A 19,011-nucleotide genomic window follows, 5' to 3' on the forward strand; every position below is an offset into this window, starting at 1 on the left:
GAGGACGTGCGTAGAAAAGTTTAAGCTCGTGTTTCTCGTGTTGGCGTCGGTGGAACGTAAAACAGACCGTGATTTATTGTGCATTTTCGTGCGCGAAACGAGCCCCGCGTTGTCGCACGGTAAAGCGGCAAACGTTAAACTTATTCAGGTCTTACGTAGCGAATGTGCTCGTATGATCGATGTGGACTTTCCTCTGCGCATCGATTCCCTTTTCTCGCACCGCAATATCTGAGGAATATAAAACGCGAAATTGAAGAAAAACAGTAAATATTTGCCCGCGGTAGTACACGCGAGCAACTCAATGGACCGTTTTTTCATCGTGCACTTAACGTTAAATGCGATCCTCGTCTCGTGTTGACGTCGTACACAATCCACGCTAAACAAATGCAAATAGTGAAAAACTAGATCGTTGTCGTTGCAATGACAATGCCGTTGAGCCGCAGAATTTCCTCACTTTCCGCATTCTAGTATTTAACATTCATTATAATATTATAAACAGAGGAGTACATGATCCAAATATACGTGAACCAAATATGGAGGTACGATTACATAATTCGAAATGCGGGGAAAATACTCGCAACGTGACAAATGCAATATCTAAATCTCTCTCTTTATTTAATTCACGATAAACATGAGCGTCCGAAGTTCGAAGCCGGTCAAGTTGCGGATGTCCGAAGGATATTCACAATGACGCAGGAAAAAGGATCACGAGAGCTTTGCAATGTTCTCTCGGTAGGAGCTAGCACTCGAGACGGATTAATTAATCAACGCTGTGCGCGCGGCTATACGAGACGTCGTCCCCACGTGTTCACGTGTGCACGAAGAGATCGCGCATAAAGAGATAATTGCAGGCAGTCACTTGCGACACTTGGCTTGGTGTTCGCGGGCGACAAAAGCGAGCGAGCTCTTTCTGTGAGAGCAGCTGTGAGAGAGATTGATTTTAATTACACGTTCAGTCCGGAAGCGACCAAGTGTCGTTCGCTTTACGGTCCAAGAAGATGGTTTCGTTGGCGCGATAGCGCTCGTAATTGTAGCAACGGCGATGAAAGGCGCGGAACAGACTACGAGGCACGTAAATGCGATCAAATCTCTGCAGCCGCGCAAGATAAATCGCCAGTATAAAAACTCGATTAGCTCCGTACCTCCTTCATTTTAGGAATTCTACCATTCTCGTAAAAACACTCGAGAATTTTTAATTCCCACTGGAGGTAATGGCACAGGCAGGCTCGTCTCGGAACGTTTCACTCGAAATGGATAATATATTTGTTGTTACTGATGATTTATAAAATGTTTTCCACGGTGGCATTATCTTTTTTTAATCTCTCTTCATTTTGTTATAAGTAATATTTTTTATAAAATATTTATAGTCCAAAGATTTCATCGATACTATTCCGAGTCTTCTTTTTGTTCAGGTTCACTGATGGCTCATAAAAGATTTATGTGGGATCTAACTTTGCATTTACTTTAGTAATCGAGGATTGAGTGCGAAACGTACCGAACGAGTTACAAATTCAGGAATTACGACTGTGTCGTAAAAGTGAGAACAGCGTGATGAGCGGTTAATTTCTTTTACGAACGGCGACCGGAGTCGACTTGAGCGAACGAATCTTGTCTACAGGACGGTCTGAACAGCAGAAACACCGGCGTGGAGATCAAGGTGGCGGATATACAGAACAGTCCGCCGGAATTCCTGGACTCGTTGACAGGTGTAGTACGCGAAGATGATCCCATCGGGACCCTCGTGATGACCGTAAAGGCTCGAGACGGCGACAGAGGAATGCCGCGGAAGATGATCTACGAATTGGTCACCAGTGAGTCCATCTTCATCTACCTACAATAAATCGCATTTGACCTTGCATGCTCTATTAAAAGGAAACAATATTACAGACATTCCTATCAAATTCTCTTGGGTTGGCCAAAAAGTAATTGCGTTTTTTCCAATAGATGGACATACATGTCTTGAAATGTAACTAACTTCATTCTAAACCGCAAATTCATTATGTAGGTTAACAACTCACAGTTCAAGCTTGTTTTAGAAAAAGAAAGCACACGATTTCGTTAGCAATTGTTTGTTTGCCGTCGATTTCAAAATGGAAAATCAAAAAGAACATTTTCGTCATATTTTGTTTTATTACTTCCGAAAAGGGAAAAACGCTGTGCAAGCTCATCAAAAGTTATGTCATGTATATGGCGAAGATGCTTTAAAACTGCGGCAGTGTCAAAATTGGTTTACTAAATTTCGATCTGCAGATTTTAATGTGAAAGATGCACCACGCTCAGGAGGGCCAATCGAAATTGATGATGACAAAATAAAGGCACTGATCGATTCGAATCGGCGTTTAACGACACGAGAGATTGCTGAGAATCTTAACATATCGAAATCGAGTGTTGAAAACCATTTAAAACGACTTGGATACATTAGTAAGCTCGATATTTGGGTGCCACATGAGCTGAAAGAAATTCATCTCACTAAGCGTATTGACACCTGCGATTCTCTTTTGAAACGTGAGGAAAATGATCGATTTTTGAAACGTATGATAACAGGCGACGAAAAATGGATCGTCTACAACAACGTCAAACGAAAAAGATGGTGGAGCAAGCGTGATGAACCTGCTGAAAGCACTTGAAAAGCAGATATTCACCAAAGAAAGATTATGCTGTCAGTCTGGTGGGACTGTGTATTTTGAGCTGCTTGCAAGGAATCAAACCATTAATTCAGACGTATACTGTCGTCAACTGGATAAATGAAATGATGCCATCAAACAGAAACGTCGAGAATTGGTGAATCGCAAAGGTGTTGTGTTTCACCATGATAACGCTAGACCACGTACAAGTTTGGTCACTCGTGAAAAATTGTTGCAGCTTGGATGGGATGTGTTACCATGATGTTACCACATCCACCATATTCGCCAGACCTGGCACCATCAGATTACCATTTGTTTCGTTCTTTGCAAAACGCCTTGAATGGTAAAACCTTTACTGCTGATGAGGATATCAAATCGTTCTTGGAATTGTTTTTTGCTGAAAAAGAGAAGAACTTTTTTGAGCGCGGAATCATGAAGTTGCCTGAAAAATGGCAAAAGATAATCAAACAAAATGGACAATATATTGTTTAATAAAGTTTTTGTTTCCCATGAAAAATTCGCCTTTTATTTATATAAAAAAAACGCAATTACTTTTTGGCCAACCCAATAATTGATCTTGAAAGTTTTTGTTAAGCTTTATTCGTTGTCTACAAAGGATTCTTTTAGAAGTCCAGGATCTAAAATACAAAGATTTTATTGTTACATTTATTGTAAAGATGCGCGTTTTTTATGCAATAACGACAAGCTTCCCGGGATTACTTACGATGTCGAACTTGTTCGCAGACCCGTTCGATTATTTTTTGCTGGACGACGACACGGGCGAGCTGAGGACGGCGAAGCCGCTGGACAGGGAAGCGCTGGAGAATTCAACGGGCGTGCTCACGCTGATCGTGAAGGCTCGTGAGCTGATCGACGGCATACCCGGCAACGACAAATTGACGGTATCGACGGCCGAAGCCACCGTGACGATTAAAGATGTCAACGACGAGCCACCCACGTTTAATCGACGCGAGTACAACATCGAGATCCCAGAAAACGTGCCGGACGGCACGCCGCTGCCGCATCTGGACATGACGGTGAAGGATCCGGACGTGGTGAGTGTTCGTCGATTTATCCCATGGACGTTGCCTCTCGTCCAAGCACACCTGATCCTGAACGCGGGATGATCCACTCTGTCTCTCCCTCATTCTCTTCCTCTTTCTCTTGATCCAATCGAGTGAAAATGGGAACTTGCGGTTGCGTCCGCATTCGCGCGCGATCTATAATTCAACGCAAATGCGATTACCAGCATATCCAACAAAAAAAAGAAGGAAAATCCAGACGAAGCGATAAAATGCTTGTTAATGCGATATTTGTATTAATGTATTCGGGGGGTTTTTGTAATGCGCTCGACGACGATCGAAAAGGCGCTGCGCATTTTGCGGGCTGCACGTAATTCGCTCCGCTTATTAAATGTCGACGCATTAACGGGCAACGGCCGAACGAAAGCGTTGGGTATAAATAATTCATGTCGTATTATAAAGCTTCGATCAAATAATCATTATTTGTCGCGCGTATTGATCGCCGGTCGGTCGCTAAATGCTGCCACATTTCCGCTGTTTGCACGCACACGTTCCACCTTGTCCTTTCGGAGTCGGTGGAGATTCTATCTTGCTCGCGCGCTCAGAGAATAAAATCGACGTTTTCCCTTTAAGGGCTTGAACTCCGTATTCTCGCTGCGACTGGAAGATATAACTGGTGCTTTCACTGTGGAGCCGGTGCTGGCGACCGGTAGCACATCCGTGAACATCCGTGTTACGAATGGCTCGCTCGACTACGAGAACCCTAATCAACGGAAATTCATTATCCTGGTAAGTTGGAGATATCCACCTTCCTTGTCTTTTTCAATTAGTTCGCACAGGGACGATTTTAGGTACCTAAACCCATTATCTCGCCGTAAATACGATTCTATATAGAGAACATTGAATAGAAGAAGTATTATAGTCGCAATTTGCCTAAAATAAGATCTTGCTGCGCTCTGATGCGCAGTACGCTAAAACAATCTCAGAATCTCCCTTTTCCTCTGATAATTGTTAATAACGGTGCGAAAATCATTTTTGTATCTCGAACCATGTGAAATAAAAATAAACGCGCGCGGCGCCTGCCGCGATTGTCGTCACCAGGTGGTTGCCGAGGAAGTTCACACGAACCCGAAGCTCTCGTCCACGGCGACGGTAACGATCGCCATCACGGATGCAAACGACAATGCGCCTTCCTTCGGGAGCCCCACGTACACAGCCACGGTATCTGAGACGGCAGCCCCAGGGAGCCCAATTATAACGATCACGGCGAAGGATCGCGACAGCGGGCGGTAAGGGCTCGTTAATTCTCCGCACTTTGTGCCGCGAGATCTCAAAGCCCATCGAAGCTCCCTCACTTACGTCGCTATTTTGTTCCACAGCTTCGGTACCGCCGGCATAGTCTACCAATTGCTCGGCCAGGGCGCGGAGCACTTTGCAATCGACAAGAAAGCCGGCTCTATCACCGTCGCACCCTGTCCAACACCCGGCACGTCGCCGTGTCTGGATTACGAGCAACAGACGGAATATTTCCTCACCTACAAGGTACCGATTTGCGCCCTCATAATTGCGCAAGAAATATCAATTGAGTGATTATTATTCGTAATTAGAGAATTCATTCCAATATCTTATTAGTGAGATAAAATTAATAATATTTTATCATCAAACTTGATCCTAAAGCAAAATATCTAACATTGAACTGTTAATCGCTTTATTACTGAGAAAACTAAGAGAATTTCATTCTTCATAAATACTTTTTTTAATTATTTAGCGTATTGATTTTTGTTAATTTTCCTTTATTAGGCTACGGACGACAATGGAGAAGGGCAGACGACGAGCGTGTCACTGCGTATCAGTTTGACAGACGCGAACGACAGTCCGCCACGTTTTCTGCAGGATAAGTATCGCGCGGTAGTGGACGAGGGTGCCGAGAAGTTCGAGCCCGAATTGAAAGTGCAGGCGCGTGACAAAGACAAAACGTCCAAGATCACGTACGCTCTGGTGGGCGGTAACGAGCTCGGATTGTTCAACGTCGACCCGGACACCGGCGAGATTACCATCAAAAGTCCGGTCGACATGACCAACGCCACCGACGACTGGATCGCCCTGACGATACAGGCGAGCGACGGCATATTCGTCGATTCCGCGCTCGTCAACGTCACTGTGCGCGACGTTAACAATAACGCGCCCGTATTCCCACACGACATATACACGGCCAGTATTCCGGAGATATCGCCGATCGGTAAGTACACGCTCGAATTACGCTTAAGGGGGGAGCCTGCTTTAGAACGTTGAAAATAAGGTATAATTTTACGAATTCTTTTGGAGAAACTATACAGCGGATCATTATAAAACTTTGATGCATTTATTAGTACATGTTTAAAGATAAAAAAATTATTTTTTGATTTGAATATATCGCCTGTAGAGGTCGTCCTGGAGGCATCTTAGTGCAGCCGGCATTGTAAATTGGTGAGCATTCTCCTGCCTCCAAATTTCATCCAAACTGAAAAATTGAAATATTTTCTCGTTATTTATGAATTCCCATCGTCGATGAACCTTTAATATTCATAAAAACATTAAGTTAAACAATTATTTTTGCATGAAAAAGTTCAAAACCTTTGCCTAAAAATCGTACTTTTGTGTTCTAAGCTCCACCATTTTGGCACTTTTCAACTTTTTTCTTCTCTCTTTGGTTCATCGACGATGGGAATTCATAAATAACGAGAACATATTTCAATTTTTCAGTTCAGACGAAATTTGGAGGCAGGAGAATGCTCACCAATTTGCAATGCCGGCGACGCGGCTGCACTAAGATTTCTCCAGGACGACCTCTACAAGCGATATATTCAAATCAAAAAATAATTTTTGTTATCTTTAAACATGTACTAATAAATGCATCAAAGTTTTATAATTATCCGCTGTATAGTTTCTCCAAAAACAATTCGTAAAATATACCTTATTTTCAGCGTTCTAAAGCAGGCTCCCCCCTTAATGACGATCGTGACTCCGCGCGTAATCGCAGATAATCTCAGTGCGAATCCGGGTCAACGAATGTGGGATGTCTGCTACGAACGACGTCCACTAAGACTGTCCACTGTGAAGATTGGCCTTCCTACTGCGAATTATTTTCGTCAGTAGTCGATTACAGTGGCAGATCTGCAAAAACTAGCAGACGGTCTTGATAATCGTTCGAAGCAAACATTGATCCGATTATCCGAATGATTAGAGTCATTGATTAATTATCCGGCTTCGGCAGGAACCGTCGTGGAGGAAGTAACCGCCACGGATGCCGATAGTGGTGTCAACGCCGAGCTAGTGTACAGAATACAGAAGGGTGCTTTCGATGACTTCGCCATCAATGAAACTACTGGCGTCGTGACGGTGTCCCGAAAACTGGACTATGATGACAAGAACACGTATCATGTAGAAGTTATAGCGTTTGACAAAGGTAAGACGTCATCACGTGACTCTGGTAATTTCTGGAGTGAAAAGAATCACATGGAAAGAAAGTTGAATGATTAGTTCAATGAGAAACAATTTTAAATTATTATTAGACCTAATTGCGTCATGTGTATCTCGTTCTAGGAACACCAAGTCTAACTGGAACAACGACGCTGATGATTGAAGTGGAAAACAGCAATGACAAGGCCCCGTATTTCACGCCAGAAACGCAACGAGCCGAAGTGACGGAGGACACGCCGATCGGCACTGTTTTTGCGACATTGAAAGCTACCGATCCGGATAGCGCAAATCTCGAAGCTTTGAACTTTGCTATCTCCGAACCAATCACTGCTATTGACAGGAATGGCCAGCAGGTCAACGATAGCAAGTCTTTTAAGGTATAAGAATATTTTTGTTTTCATCTCGAGAGAGTTCTTCGATCCACGAATTTCGATAGCAAATTTTCTTCGTACGCGTAGAAGCATAAAAGTCATTGTTGAACATATATTGGGTCATTAAGTATGAAACTTTACAAATAGAACATAAACTTTTGCATTTTTTGGCACATGGACATGATTTATTTTCAATCGAAGTATGCGCCCATGTTATCTACACACTTCTGCCATTTTAGTGGTAGTTGGTCTATGCCTCTACTATAGAAGCCAGGAGTACGGGAATCGATGAAGTCGCGGAAGGCTGATTCGACTACCTGTTGAGAATTGAAGAATTTTCCCACCGAGAAGTTGTCCAAATTCCGGAAGAAGTGATAGTCGGTAGGTGATAGATCTGGTGAATATGGTGGATGACGGAGAGTTTCCAATTCCAACTCCCGTAGCTTTGCCACGGTCAGTCGTGCAGTGTGCGGTCGAGCATTATCATGCAACAGGATTGGCATTGACCGATTGACCAATTTCGGTTGTTTAATAGCAAGTTGTTGCATCATTTCGTCCAGTTGCTTGCAATATACTTCAGCCGTTATCGATGTACCAGGTTTCATAAAGTTGTAGTAGATAACACCTGACCCGGACCACCAAACAGTCACCATAAGCTTCTTCTGTGTAATGTTGGGTTTCGCGTGATGTCTCGGTGGCTCATCAGCGTTCAACCACTGATGTGAGCGTTTACGATTGTCGTAGAGTATCCACTTTTCATCGCAGGTCACAATTCGATTAAAAAAAGATTCATTTTTGTGACGGGAAAGCAAAGAAAGGGAAGCCTCTAGACGTTGCGCCTGCTGCGCATCGGTCAATTCGTGCGGGACCCATTTGTCCAACTTCTTTATCTTACCAATTGCAGCTAAATGAACAATATGGTGGTGGGTATAGAAACATTGAATATCGATGCCAATTCACGTGTACTTTGAGATGGATCGGACTCTACTACGGCTCTCAAGTGATCATTATCCACCTTCGTCTTTGGTCTTCCACGTGGCTCATTAGCGAGGCTGAAATCTCCATCTCTGAAGTTTTTGAACCAATTGCCCACCGTTGCTTTAGTAGTTGAACCTTCACCAAATACAGCGTTGATATTACGAGCTGTCTCCGACACTGTGGTTCCACGGCGGAACTCGTATTCATAAATCACACGAATTTTGGACTTTTCCATAGTTCTATAAAAAAGAATCCACCAATAAAACTAATGAAGATATTTGAACAAACAAATATGACATTTGAAGAGCGAACATACATCTATCACACTAACCTAACCTGATACTGACGTCTGGCGCCAAATTTGAGATAACAAATGTTAAAGATGGCGCTTTTACATTTGTAAAGTTTCATACTTAATGACCCAATATATTCTTATACATATTAGGTTGGTGCATAAGTTCTTGCAATTTTTCTTTATTGAAATGAAAAAACTTTATGCAACTTAATATATGTATATTCTTCCACACAATTTATAGAAAATAATTGATATCTAATATTTATAATGCTGTGAACTATTGTTCTTCTTAATTAAAATATTCGTTTGTTAAAATGTTCTCGCGCATATTTTTATTTTATTTCTTATACATGATACAATAATATGATAAACACACTTATTCATTTCCGCAGGATTTCTTTGCGGTCGATCGGGCTACCGGACAAGTGTCCGTCGTTCGAGCGCTGGATCGTGACGTAGCAGCCACCGTGAGCGTTACGATCGTTGTAAGCGATACTACAGCACCCACGTTACAGCAAGGACGAGGTAATAAAATTGTCAACGAGAAAATGACATGAGATACATGAAAGTCTCATGCTTGACGCATCTCGTACGATCAACAGGTAAGCTGGTGGTCACTATCATCGACGTGAACCACATGGCGCCAGAATTCCTGAAGCCGTGGACTCGTGAGAATTCCCGGTATCTGATAGAGATGCAGGAGGAGCAACCGACTGGCGCTGTCGTGGGCGCTTTCACGGCGACGGACGCTGATAGTAACATAGCAGGATACGCCATCGATCCGCCGAGCCCTTACTTCAATATTGATAATATTACCGGTAAGTTGCTCATCGCGAATCCCGTGTCAGTCTCACGTAAGCGTGTTTCGAGAGCCGCCGTCGAAAATCAATTTACAGCAGCCTGACGTATTAAAATGGTGCTTCACGCTCGTCGAAAGTATGAAAGAATCTCGAACATCAAAGGAACCCTTGAAAGCTTTTTGATAAAATTCTTCGACGTCTTCCGTTTTTTATAATACATGCCGATTTTTTAAATCTCGAAGGCGATGTTCATGCAGCACTGCCTTTTTGCTCCGCAGGGATTGTAAGAACTAGTCAAGTGATCGATTACGAAGAAACGAAGCAACTGGAATTCACGGTGGTCGCTTACGACTCCGGAGTGCCGCAGCTCACCGCGACTGCGAAGGTAACCGTCATCGTGATCAACGTGAACGATCAAGACCCGAAGTTCGAGAAGGAGCTGTACAACGCGTCGGTGAAGGAAAACTCTCCGCCAGGCACTCGCGTCACTGTCGTGAAAGCTACGGACGGCGACGAGGGCCCCTTCGGCGATGTCAGCTATAGCCTGATCGGCGAACACGCCGCTGACTTTAATATCGGTAAGCCAGCTTCAAATTCATAACACAACGATGTGGGAGTAGAAATCAAATTTAAGCTACAATTTTTACTTTAATTTTGCACTTTTTCACATATCCATTTTTTGCAACATTTCTTTACGCAATATTTATGCAATTCTTAGGCCATGAGACTGGAGAGATCACCGTGGGTGGTGCCACGGTTCTAGACAGAGAAATTACGCCGGAGATCACTATAACAGTGATGGCAAGCGACGGCGCCCATGTCAATTCTCGACGAAGCACCACCGTGCCGGTGGTCGTCAAGTTAATTGACGTGAACGATAACAGACCGATATTCTCACAACACAGCTACAGAGCGTCCGTCGCGGAGAACTTGTCCGTTAATCCGCCGGCACCTATCTTGCAGGTATCGCTACTATAGCTAGTATCTAAAACACACACTACAACAAGTATCTTCTACAAGTAACTTCGCAGCAATTGAAAACAAAGCTCTCAGCATAGAGCTGGAATCAATATCGAATGTTTTACAATCACATTTGCGCAATTTTTATCGTCAAACATTGTAAAAATACTTGGAAATGTTTAATTCAATATAATTGTGACGCTTTTTAAGGTACGAGCTGTGGATCAAGATGAAGGAACCAACGGCGAGGTCTGGTACACGATCGTCAATGGCAACGAAAATGAATCGTTTTCGTTGAACCGCGAAACCGGCATTCTGTACCCCGCAGCCGCTCTGCTTGGTAGAGCCGGTTCATACAGGATCGAGGTCGAGGCGCGCGATGGCGCCGGAAACGGTCCGCATTCGGACAGATGCTACGTCGATATAAGGGTCACGCCAGTGAATCAGCACAAGCCGCAATTCGTGATGCCAGAATTAACGAACGCGACTGTGGAAGTACCGGAAGTATGTAAAAATAATGTTTCCGTCGTAAAATTCATGAGGCTTGGTCAAATCAAGATTAGAATGCACGAACGTGTAAATATATGATCGTATATATCGTAGATTATATACGAATCTAGATAGAATTTAAATAAAAATGTGTGTAAATTGTACAATGACCTTTCTCATAGAGACGGTATCCATTTTTAGAATGCAGGCGTTCCGAACTATCTAATTTTGACCGTTAAAGCGATAGACAGAGATCCGGGTGAAAACGGTCGTGTTAGCTATCACTTGAAAGTCGGCAACAGAAACGTTCAGGAAACTGAGGAGTTCTCTATAGACCAAGAAACCGGTGAACTACGCTCGAAAATAATACTCGATCGTGAAATCAAGAGCAAATTTGAGGTAAGTAACCTGTCAGGTTTTACTACACAATTACTCAATGTAAATGTTTGTGACTTTCAGCTCGTTCTCGTGGCGGCTGATCATGGCAGCCCTACAGCGTATGAGACGCTGCGTTTGTTAACGGTACAGTTAGTCGACACCAATGATAACGTGCCGCAATTTTACGAGGAGTACAACTTCCACGTGTCGGAAAATCGACCGAAAGATTATTTCATTGGCAAAGTAACAGCGGAAGACAAGGATGAAGGCAGACATGCCAAGGTTTATTATTATATAGAAGCAGGTAAAGTATACAAAGAGTATGAAATAAATATTTCAACCGTATTCTCACGTTTCCCTTTACGAATCTGAATGATTTAAAAAAAAGATGACTCATAATTCTATGTTAAATCATAATTTTCAATATACTAAATCTTTTGATTGGAACCCAAGTTTTATATCTTTAATTATATATCAAGTAATCAATTACGTCAATTAAAAATATCGAATAAACGTCGTTACTAATGTCATTAATGCGGATTTAGGGAACGAAGGGTATGCTTTCTACATGGACAAATCCGACGGCAGCATCTACGCGAACAAATCATTCGATCGCGAGAAGAGAGACAAATATATCCTCTCTATTCTCGCATCCAATGATCCCGATATTTACATCAACGCCGCGCAATCCGGCCGGCCGTTGACTCACAATCCGGAACATGGACATGTAAACGTAACGATAACGGTATTGGACGAAAACGACAATCCGCCGATCTTCGAACGCAACGATTATTATGCTGGGGTGAATTCGATGGCGAACATAAATGACTTCGTGACTAAAGTGACGGCGTCTGATTTGGATGTCGGAGACAACGGCACTCTCCATTATTACGTCGCCAGCGCGAATCTCTACAAGTACGGCTCGGAGAAGCCAAGTGGCTCGATAGTGCCGAGTCCGTTCAACGTCACGCAGGACGGCAAGCTTGTCACAAGCGGATACATGGCGGAGTACAATCAAGACAGGTTCATCGTCGAAGTTATTGCCAAGGAAGCAGCCATCCCGGAGAGATATGCAATGACGAGAGTTCACGTAAGTTTCGCCACGTCGGGTAGACTCTTTTAAATTTAGCACTTGGTATCGATCTAGCTCGACGTTGCTCTATATTAGTTTCATATAATATTAATAATACTATGAATGTGTGGGCAATGCCTCAGATTTCACACGTGCGCGGATGCCAGTCGCCGAATTAAACATTCATCTCTCTCTATTCCCGATTGAGTAAATTGAATTTTCATTTTTCCCAAGGTGTGGGTGTTTGAGCCATCTCAATTAATTCGTGTCATACTGTCCCGGCCTCCGGAGGAAGTAAACAGCGAGCGCGACGAGATCGTTTCGGAGTTGTCCAACGCTACACAGAGCAGAGTTGTAGTGGACGATATTAGGTACCACGTTGATGCTTCTGGACATATTCGCAGAGAATGGTAACTTCAGGCAAACGATTCTCTCCTATTCTTCTCTCCTGTTATAATTTGTGTCTGTGCCGTATCGCGCGCGCAATAAATTAAATATTTCTTGTTTCGCAGGTGTGACATGTACTTGCACGTTGTCGAGCCAAAAACTCAAACCATCGCACCGATTCCCCATGTGCTCAAGGTTATCGACGCAAAGTATGATTTCTTAAAGCACTACTATGCCGGATTTGCCATAGAGAATGTCGTGGTGAGTTCGATCACATTCTAAATCGCAATATATAAAATAACGGTGTCTCGAATACAATTATTTTGCGATTCGAATATCAACATAAATTAAATCAGACGCGACTTCACCGAAATATTAATGAACATTCGAACTTAATTTATGTTAATCATTCCAGCCCGCGTACGCCGGAGTTCAGGAAGAACCGTTCGACCCAGCACTCGCTGCTTTAATAGCTCTCTTAGTTGTTTTGCTCGTAGGTGCGGTCACTGTTACGGTAGTTTGTTGCTGTTTACGCCACTGGTAAGAATATTTTAACGCGTTCTCATCGCTATATATAACTGACAGTAACGACGCATCTATGCCTGAAATTTCAGGGTAATAACTGTGCCAAATGATATACGTAAGAAGGACGGCCTAATCAAGAAGCAGATCATCGACGAACTGAACACGACGGAGAACCCCTTGTGGATCGAGCAGTAAGTCTCACGCTCGGAAGATAGCAGTTTACACGCGATAGACGTGACGCCGAGCGTTTCTCTCTGATTGTAGAAAATTGAAGCTCTACGAGGAGCAGGAATTGACGATGCAAGTGTTCAGCGAGCCCGAGGGAGGTCTCAGCGGCGAGAGACGCGGCAGCGGCGTGAGCGTCGGTATGGGTGACACGTCTCAAGATAACACTTACGCCACGATACAGCATCCGTTGCCTACGAACAGGCATCGTCCGACCACGCCAGATTACACGACGCTTCCAGGAAATCACAATGTATGAGTATATCCAACGAGTAACGCGATCGCGTGTCTTCGTTACGTTGACAAGCTCTCTATTAACTCTTTCCCTTTATAATCCTCCTGGAAGTACGCAACAAACATTGATTGGCGTATCGTTTCGAGCGAGTCACGCGAAATATGATTTCTAAATACGTGATTCCTTCTGATATTTCTAGTTATACGAATCGGCAATGGGTTTCCAAGGCTCAACGTTTCAGCCCTCCCCGAATGTGATGCCGCAACTGACGCTCGATCGCGACGGCCAGCCCCAATTCGTTTCAGGACTAGTATAAACCGACTCCGATTACGCAGAGACGTCCCCGCCTCCTTCTTTCTATCTCTAAATAAGCTCTGTCGCCGTACGTTGTACCTCTTTGTCCGTGGCTCTTTTTCATTGCACGCGCTTCTTCGGAGCGTACTTCGGGCGACTCGCATGCACACACCTCTTTGACAATAATCGGATTATATGACTATGGTCGGGTTTGTCCTGCGAGTAAACGCGTGTACGGGAAGAGCGACATGACGACACGACATTCGCGAGGTCCGCCCTCTCACTTGCGCGACTTTTGCCATTTTCAGTTCGGACTCTTCCGCGAGAGCTTGCGAAGGACTCGAAGATGAAGAGTGACGACGAACGACAGTCAATATTACTGGAGTAATTAATCCATGTAGCTGGTGTGTGCATGTATATATGTGTGCGTTGCCAACCTGGGGTCTCGGTCTGAATTTGCCGTTAGATCTATACTTTTTAGAAGAATCAAAAAGAAAAGAAGGAAAGTGGATATACGCTAGGCGAACTGAGATACACTGTGAGATAGCTCGATACGACCGAAGCTTGGCACGACAGATATATGTATATAAGTGAATGTGTAGAGATTCCGTCCAGCCCAGTTTTCGTCTTAATTTCCTCATTAGTTTAGTATTTATGCGTTTCTCCTTCCGAGGTGTACGCGAGCTGCGTGTCCCGGCGCAGCGAGCGTACCTTTTATACGTACGCACGTTTTACAACGATCACTGCCACCCGTTTTTTGGCGCATCGACGCGATGCGGTTGTTGTATTCGGTAAGGGAATAATTGAGCCATTGTTACCGGATGCACAAGCGGAGCGTAAACGTAACCGAGAATAGCATGCATGATTCTCTAAGTTATCTACCGTATATTTCGCTAGCGCGTATTTATTTAAGATAGTAACGTTTCGAACGACTGATCTTTTCTTCCCGATTAAACTGTGATTTGATTGCGCCCGAGTATGTGTGCAATGGTTTATTAACTCGCAATGGTTTTGCACGAGTCGCTGGCGATGGGCGGACATAGTCATATCATAGTTAGATGAAGTGACGACGTTCGCGGTGAATCTCCGATTGTCATTGTTGTACGGCGAAGCGAGATCCTGCCCTCGAGAAATCGTGTCAACTTTACGCTTTACGAAACGACCTCACGAAACCGTCCTCGACTGCAAGCGAAGATGGTGACGCTCGGCGATTCCCCGCGGACGCCACTCGCCGTAAAAAAAAAAAACGTATCGCAACACTACTCGATAAACAAGCAGTAAACTTAAAAACTTACGATCGAGTTATTTCTAAGAACATTTAATGTAAAACTATTATCGGTATCATGATATTACTAGATGGTTATGAATATTCCAGTTAGCAAAATATCTGTTTATTGATTATAAATTTATTGTAATATTGTAACATATTTTATGTAAGTCATTAATAAAAAATATTCGTACACCAAATCTCTCCGCTCGCTCTGTACACTGATTCCTCGAGACAACCAACGGTTACCAAAGTGACTCTTTAAGTTTTACCTTACTCCTTCGCTTCCTCGTCGATGTTCGCAACCTTTTCCTGCGCATCGGATTTCTGAGTATTCTTCTTTGACTGCGGCGTGTAATCTAACATTTCAATCACTGCCTCCGGCTGATCGAGCCACAGTTTGTATCCTTTCTTCGTGGGAAACCGTTTAGCATTCGTGCAAGTAAGGCATGTCCACTTGACACATTTTACCGGCTTCGACGTTAACCTGACCCTCGCCGTCTCTCCAGGTATAAGTGGAGTCTGACAGCGCTTACACATGGTTCTCTTCAAATCTGGTTCTCTGAAAAAAAGTATTATTTATTTAAATTTACATTTGACGAGTCTCGTGCTTGTTTATTACTCGTTTCTTACACCGAGTTGGTTGCACTTACATACGTAATACTGCTTTTTTTGCGCATCCTATCATATTATTGCCGTAGTAAGATGCCACAGACCTATTTTTCAACACCATCAGACGACTAGCCTGTTGCAAAACACTTATTTCAGATAACAACAGTAACGGAGATAGATTGTTTGTCACATTAGAATTAACTAGCTTAATATTATGTAAATTTCACAGTGCTATCTATTACCTGATACAAGAAATTCATTCGTTCAAACACATCTTTGTGCTGGCAGGACTTATTCCTACTTCCTGCAAATGGATCATGTTATAACAGGCACATAATATTGAAATACATTTTTATTAACTCACACATACCCATCACGTGAATTAAACGTGCACTCACGTAAACAGTCAGTAACCTAAAAATTTATATCGTTGAACAATCACGAGCACTCAACTCATCATTCTCGACGGCGGTCTCCGTGTCTCTGCGCATCCTGGCGTTTTCGAGGTTAGATCAGGCAAAGCTAGGTTAACCGTCACGTAGGATTTTCACGTGGCTAACGCTTCGTTGAATATTCTTCAGTTTTATCTTTCCAATATTTATTTTTCCAATTTTCTCATTACAAATTTTTTATTATGAAAGATATATACAAATAGCAATATATGAAAAATAATCACGTGTCTTTGATGAGTAAATCGCACATTTTCTTTCGCCACAACTTTTATCGTACTTACATAGTGGAAAAAAATAAATGTACATGTTTATATTTTATTCTGCTGATTTGTTTAACCTTCGCTTTTAGGACTTCACGCCACTATAAAATATTAGACTAGATGTGTGCCTTTTCACGTCCAAATATGCTATTGAACAAAAAATGAGAATCCAGAAAATATATTAGAATCAAGACTACTTTCTTGACATGTTCGGCACAGTAAGATATTTTGAGTGATTTAAGTTTTGTGCAGGTATGTCGTCTACTACTGATCTTCCCATGCGAGGGGTTTCTACCTGAAGCGCAGATGCTAAACTTTTGATTACAGGCGTAGCAATACCCTTGACAGCTAAATTACTTTGATCCGCATTGGAAACCTTGGGTCTCTTTGACTTAGCTATGTACTTCGTTAAATACGGTGTGATCTCTATATCAGACATCTCGTCATTAGTTAAGATACTGCTGCTTGCTTCATCTTTACTATTATTTCTAAAAAAAGGAAAACATGATTTTCATCATCTCTCGTTGCAGTACATATTTCTATACAGAGTATGTAATTTATGCACTTGTGAATAAACGTCTAGAGTGTCTTTAAGAATCTAAAATGTATTTTCTTAGTTCTCCAGATGTGACAGTGCAGTACCGATTGTTTTCTTGCCCATTGTCAGTTTCTTCGTAACAATAACCATATTCTACCAGAACCATGTCTAGACTATCACATTGCTCCTTCAACTGTTCATATATCACTTTTGAATCGTCCAAAAATTCATCCGTTTTTTCCAAGGGTTCCAATTCAGATTGAAGTTTCTCCACTGCATCCTGCAATTAATCGTACCATTCATACTGATTGGCTGTGATCTCTCTTTTTTACTACAAAATTTAATTCTACCATTAAATCATATATAGCAAAATATATATATTTATTCTGTCAATTGGATTAAAATACAATTATGATAAATATAATATAGAGAGAGTAATATATTTAGAAAATTAATATATATTTGTATATTCATAATTTCATAATTTCTAATTCATAATTACTTTCATGTCACATTTCCTTCCAATAAAGCTAGTATAATAAATAAAATAGATGTGACTATGACGTCTATTTTTAGTTTATGTCACATCATTATGTTTTTTAACGGCACTTTGCTACTTGGTTCAACTCTTATCACATGAAAGAAATGTTTCTCGCTCGCGATGTCAAACAGAGTGACACGGTTACTCACGTTGGTACTCCGAACGGATTCCCACAATTCCTCCAGATAAGCGGTCGTCTCAGAGCCGCAATCCGCGTAGCCGCCGACCAAGAGGTACGATGTTTTCCAAGTTTCGCTGAGCCTGTCGATACCTTGGTCGACCTCGCGCACTTTAAGTCGCATTCTGCCGAAGTAACTCGACACGAACGAACTCTTATCCATGTTGTTTCTCACGAATGCTAGTAGCACGCACCGTCACCGACGAAGAACCGCTTGACAGCACCGTCAAAAAACAACGGGCATCCAGTTCAAACTCGGCGCACTGTCGCCAACCTGAGGCACGAGGCACGAACGAGGCCACGAGCACGCCGCTCTCTCCGCACTTCGGGTGGCAGCGCGCGCGGTGATAATTTGAAAAATTCGCCGTGCACTAACGCCCTCCTGGCAAACGGTGCGACGAACAGCACAGCAAAACGCTTCCCAGCAAACACAGCCATATAACAATGATATTGCCATAATATAACAGAATGTAAACGCAATATAACATGTTCGTTACATGTAACGTATATGTTAGTTGTAATTTCCCACTCAAACGAAATTGCAGTAATATAACAATAATATAACGTGTTACTAAAATGTTATTTAAATGTTATATAGATGGAATATATATTATTTATTCTTTCTTCCTCTCTCTACAACTACAGGTGCATGTTTAATTTATTTTCCTAAACGTTATGTACAAGTTCGTACTTTCCTCTTATTTATTATGCGTTCAAAAATGTACCACTTCATCGTAGAAATGGACTTACGATACAAGTTGTGCCCTGCCGTGATCACCGTTCCTATATATATTGGGTTGGCCAAAAAGTAATTGCGTTTTTTTCCAATAGATGGACATACATGTCTTGAAATGTAACTAACTTCATTCTAAACCGCAAATTCATTATGTAGGTTAACAACTCACAGTTCAAGCTTGTTTTAGAAAAAGAAAGCACACGATTTCGTTAGCAATTGTTTGTTTGCCGTCGATTTCAAAATGGAAAATCAAAAAGAACATTTTCGTCATATTTTGTTTTATTACTTCCGAAAAGGGAAAAACGCTGTGCAA

At 42.4% G+C, this 19,011-nt stretch overlaps 3 protein-coding genes across 6 annotated transcripts in view; 1 reads left to right on the top strand and 2 right to left on the bottom strand.

The window, feature by feature from the left end:
- Positions 1 to 15,577, top strand: part of LOC105284025 (cadherin-87A) — a 191,478-nt gene extending 175,901 nt beyond the window's left edge. For both annotated transcript variants that reach the window (XM_011347213.3, XM_011347222.3), the window contains exons 8-29: positions 1,619 to 1,811; positions 3,369 to 3,679; positions 4,280 to 4,435; positions 4,748 to 4,935; positions 5,026 to 5,188; positions 5,447 to 5,885; positions 6,900 to 7,091; positions 7,229 to 7,482; positions 9,142 to 9,274; positions 9,352 to 9,567; positions 9,828 to 10,127; positions 10,268 to 10,512; positions 10,720 to 11,013; positions 11,200 to 11,397; positions 11,458 to 11,680; positions 11,922 to 12,466; positions 12,683 to 12,858; positions 12,961 to 13,096; positions 13,251 to 13,375; positions 13,450 to 13,551; positions 13,625 to 13,838; positions 14,020 to 15,577. In XM_011347213.3, coding sequence (XP_011345515.1) covers positions 1,619 to 1,811; positions 3,369 to 3,679; positions 4,280 to 4,435; positions 4,748 to 4,935; positions 5,026 to 5,188; positions 5,447 to 5,885; positions 6,900 to 7,091; positions 7,229 to 7,482; positions 9,142 to 9,274; positions 9,352 to 9,567; positions 9,828 to 10,127; positions 10,268 to 10,512; positions 10,720 to 11,013; positions 11,200 to 11,397; positions 11,458 to 11,680; positions 11,922 to 12,466; positions 12,683 to 12,858; positions 12,961 to 13,096; positions 13,251 to 13,375; positions 13,450 to 13,551; positions 13,625 to 13,838; positions 14,020 to 14,136 — 4,920 coding nt within the window. In that variant the 3' untranslated portion in view covers positions 14,137 to 15,577. The remainder of the gene's footprint in view (positions 1 to 1,618; positions 1,812 to 3,368; positions 3,680 to 4,279; positions 4,436 to 4,747; positions 4,936 to 5,025; positions 5,189 to 5,446; positions 5,886 to 6,899; positions 7,092 to 7,228; positions 7,483 to 9,141; positions 9,275 to 9,351; positions 9,568 to 9,827; positions 10,128 to 10,267; positions 10,513 to 10,719; positions 11,014 to 11,199; positions 11,398 to 11,457; positions 11,681 to 11,921; positions 12,467 to 12,682; positions 12,859 to 12,960; positions 13,097 to 13,250; positions 13,376 to 13,449; positions 13,552 to 13,624; positions 13,839 to 14,019) is intronic.
- Positions 15,489 to 16,508, bottom strand: LOC105284011 (ribonuclease P protein subunit p21). Its single transcript, XM_011347187.3, has 4 exons — positions 16,364 to 16,508; positions 16,236 to 16,297; positions 16,035 to 16,126; positions 15,489 to 15,943 (listed from the first exon to the last, which is right to left on the bottom strand). Exons 1-4 carry the CDS (start codon positions 16,365 to 16,367, stop codon positions 15,655 to 15,657), a joined length of 447 nt encoding a protein of 148 aa, XP_011345489.1. The 5' UTR covers positions 16,368 to 16,508; the 3' UTR covers positions 15,489 to 15,654.
- A 102-nt stretch (positions 16,509 to 16,610) lies between these two features.
- On the bottom strand, positions 16,611 to 18,229 carry LOC105284037. Of its 3 annotated transcripts, XM_011347242.3 has the most exons (4): positions 17,934 to 18,229; positions 17,348 to 17,523; positions 17,001 to 17,193; positions 16,611 to 16,852 (listed from the first exon to the last, which is right to left on the bottom strand). In XM_011347242.3, exons 1-4 carry the CDS (start codon positions 18,123 to 18,125, stop codon positions 16,838 to 16,840), a joined length of 576 nt encoding a protein of 191 aa, XP_011345544.2. In that variant the 5' UTR covers positions 18,126 to 18,229; the 3' UTR covers positions 16,611 to 16,837. The 3 variants fall into 3 exon arrangements, with proteins under 3 accessions (XP_011345544.2, XP_011345534.2, XP_011345553.2); XM_011347232.3 differs by having other exon boundaries at positions 16,611 to 17,193; positions 17,934 to 18,227; XM_011347251.3 differs by lacking the exon at positions 17,934 to 18,229 and adding an exon at positions 17,746 to 17,915 and having other exon boundaries at positions 16,611 to 17,193.
- Positions 18,230 to 19,011: the final 782 nt, after the last annotated feature.

Source organism: Ooceraea biroi, chromosome 4 (assembly GCF_003672135.1).
Source record: "Ooceraea biroi isolate clonal line C1 chromosome 4, Obir_v5.4, whole genome shotgun sequence".
NCBI lineage: Eukaryota > Metazoa > Arthropoda > Insecta > Hymenoptera > Formicidae > Ooceraea > Ooceraea biroi.